The sequence below is a fragment of the Gekko japonicus genome, unplaced genomic scaffold, assembly GCF_001447785.1.
Source record: "Gekko japonicus isolate JY-2015 unplaced genomic scaffold, Gekko_japonicus_V1.1 scaffold901, whole genome shotgun sequence".
NCBI classification, from domain to species: domain Eukaryota; kingdom Metazoa; phylum Chordata; class Lepidosauria; order Squamata; family Gekkonidae; genus Gekko; species Gekko japonicus.
This window is the reverse complement of record NW_015173701.1, coordinates 565,653-568,426: the sequence shown is the minus strand read 5'-3', so window position 1 is coordinate 568,426 and position 2,774 is coordinate 565,653. Positions and strand designations below refer to the sequence as shown.

General features: G+C 45.5%; 1 protein-coding gene across 1 annotated transcript in view; it reads right to left on the bottom strand.

Annotated features, from left to right (window-relative positions):
• Window positions 1-2,774, bottom strand: part of SGPL1 (sphingosine-1-phosphate lyase 1) — a 79,669-nt gene that overhangs the window by 37,377 nt on the left and 39,518 nt on the right. Inside the window, exon 5 of the mRNA XM_015423242.1 lies at window positions 36-183. Coding sequence (XP_015278728.1) covers window positions 36-183 — 148 coding nt within the window. The remainder of the gene's footprint in view (window positions 1-35; window positions 184-2,774) is intronic.

The window sequence follows — 2,774 nt, the reverse complement described above, 5'->3', positions numbered from 1 at the left end:
ACACGTTAATGATACCAGCACTCTCTCAGACGTACCAGCTGAGCTGTACTCCTTCAACTTCTGTAATACTTCTGGTTGACTCAGGCCTTTGGCAGGCAGTGTTAGGACATATGGCTTTCCAGAGTTCAGAAAAGGCAAAAAAGAAACCACATCATCCAAAGCCTTGTTCAACTTCTTCTGTATCTACAGGAAGAGAAAAGTACAAATCCTACATGGTGAATACTTTCCATCCTAGAGATGTTTTCAGTTGCAGAGCCCATGCAACAATAGCTTGAGCCTGAACACTAGCCCTGACTTCCTATTGGGGTGCTCTTGAAAGCATTCTACATTTTAAATAATCCTTTAGTATCCTGATGGTGGTTGAAACTTGGATTCTTGGAAACTTGGAGAATGACCACCTAATCTGATCTGTCTTCTGCACTCTCATATGCTTTTCAAAGTGCAGATCTGCAATTCTGTGATAACCAACCCAGGAATGAAGAGTGAGTTGTCTCCACTCTCACATATCAAAGATCAACAACTTCCAGTGTGACACAGTGTTAGACCTGCAACCACATCTCTCCAGTCATAACCCTCAGTGGTCATGAAACTTACTGAGACACTTCAAGTCAGTCATTCACTCTCACAAGAGGTCAGCAACTTATGGCTCAGGAGCCAAATGTGGCACAGTACGGAACTAAATATGGCTCTGGGAGACAATGGGGAAGGGGGACTCACCTCCCCCTAGAAACAAGAAAGAGGAGGAGGAAGTAGGGATGGAAGCCTGACAATAAAAGGGAAGAAAGGCTTGAAAGAGAGAAGAGGGGGAGTGCCCTAGGAGGGGCTATCTGGCAGTCAAGACTGCAGTCCTGACCACAGTTATACCCTTCTAAGTCCACTGAAGTCAGTGGGCTTAGAAGGGTGAAACTATGCTCATGATAATACTGTAAGGACACTTTCAGCCTAATCGTTTATATGTTTACTCAAAGCAAGTCACACTAAGTTCAGTGCAGCTCACTCCCAAATATGAACAAGATTACAGCCTGTGAATGATAAGCTGTTTAAAAGTGCAATGTTATTAAGTTTAACTGAATATCCACATTTATTACTAATTAAAATGCTCCATTACAATGGGTAGCTGAGTTGGTCTGCAGTAGAATAGCTAGATTTGAGTCCAGTAGCACCGTGGAGACCAACAAGATTTTCGGGGTAGGAGCTTCCTCTAAGGTGCAACTGGACTCAAATCTGTCACAATGCTTACTGCACACGAAGGGGTAAAAACCTTCCTCTTGTTTACAACTGCAGTCCTTGATGGTTTCTATTTTCTTGATGGTTTCTATTTTCAATTTATTTTTCCTATTTTCCCAATTAGCAAACCTTAATCTATCCTTACGTACATTAGGATACAGCCCTTGTCATTCTACCCATTAACATGGGCTGGGATGTCTACCGATACGCGGACGACACCCAGCTCTGTCTGTTGTTGGGCAGCCAGTCTGACTCTAGCCCGGAAGATCTGGACCTGGCATTACAAGCTGTGGCTGGCTGGCTTAGACTGAGCAGACTGAAATTGAATCCGACGAAGACAGAGGTCCTCTGCATGAGTCGGAGCAGTCCGAGGGTAGGGATCCCACTCCTGACATATGATGGGGCGCCGTTGGTGCCAGAACCAGAGGTTAGGAGTCTGGAAGTGCTCTTGGATGCCTCCTTAACAATGGAGGCCCAGGTAGTAGCCATTGCAAAGTCAGCATTTATCATCTTCGGCTGACTAAGCAGTTGGTTCCTTTCCTCAAATGCAATGACTTGGCAACAGTGATCCACGCGATGGTCACCTCGAGATTGGATAACTGTAATGCTCTTTACATGGGGCTGCCCTTGTCTCAAATCTGGGAACTGCAGCTGGTGTGAATGCGGCGGCTAGGCTGTTGTTGGGTCTTCCCATGTGGGAGTACATCCAGCCTGCACTTAAAGCACTCCAGTGGCTGCCTATAGCCTATCAAACTCGATGCAAGGTGCTGGTTGTTGCCTTTAAAGCCCTTTATGGTCAGGGGCCTACATACTTGAGGGACTGCCTTTCCCCATGTGTTCCCCAGAGAGCACTACGATCAGGCTCCCAAAATATGTTTGGCCATTCCAGGTCCCAGAGAAGCCAGGTTGGCTGCGACAAGGGCCAGGGCCTTCTCAGTGGCAGCTCCGTACTGGTGGAACAAGCTCCCAGAAGACACCAGGGTCCTCCGGGACCTCTTACAGTTCCACAGAGCCTGCAAAATGGGGCTCTTCCACCAGGCCTTTGATTAGTGAGCCACACTTAACCAACTGAGGCCCTGGCCCCAACACTAATACCACCATCGAAAGCCTGTATTTGCCAATATGACTCAAACTGAGATGCCTGCCAACTGTACCTTTATGCTACTGACGTCTCACCATCACTGTATGATATGTACTAGCACTTAATGTAGTGGTTTTATATTTGTATTTATATGTACATTTTTATCTAATTTTCTGTTTTATCTGTTTATAAAACTCTATGTAAGCCGCCCTGAGCCTGCTTCGGCAGGGAGGGCGGGATATAAATTAAACGAACAAACATTTGGGCATATTTATAATTATTATATTAAAATACAGAGATGTTTAATTTTTCATTTCACAAATATAATCAAATGTTACAATTTTATGTCCTATAGTAATATATTTTACACTAGCTGTAAAACCCGTTGAGGAGGAAGACAACGGGCCCTAGAAAGGGAGGATGGGTGGGTGGGCCATGGGTTGGGGGAGGAGGCGGCGGACCGTTC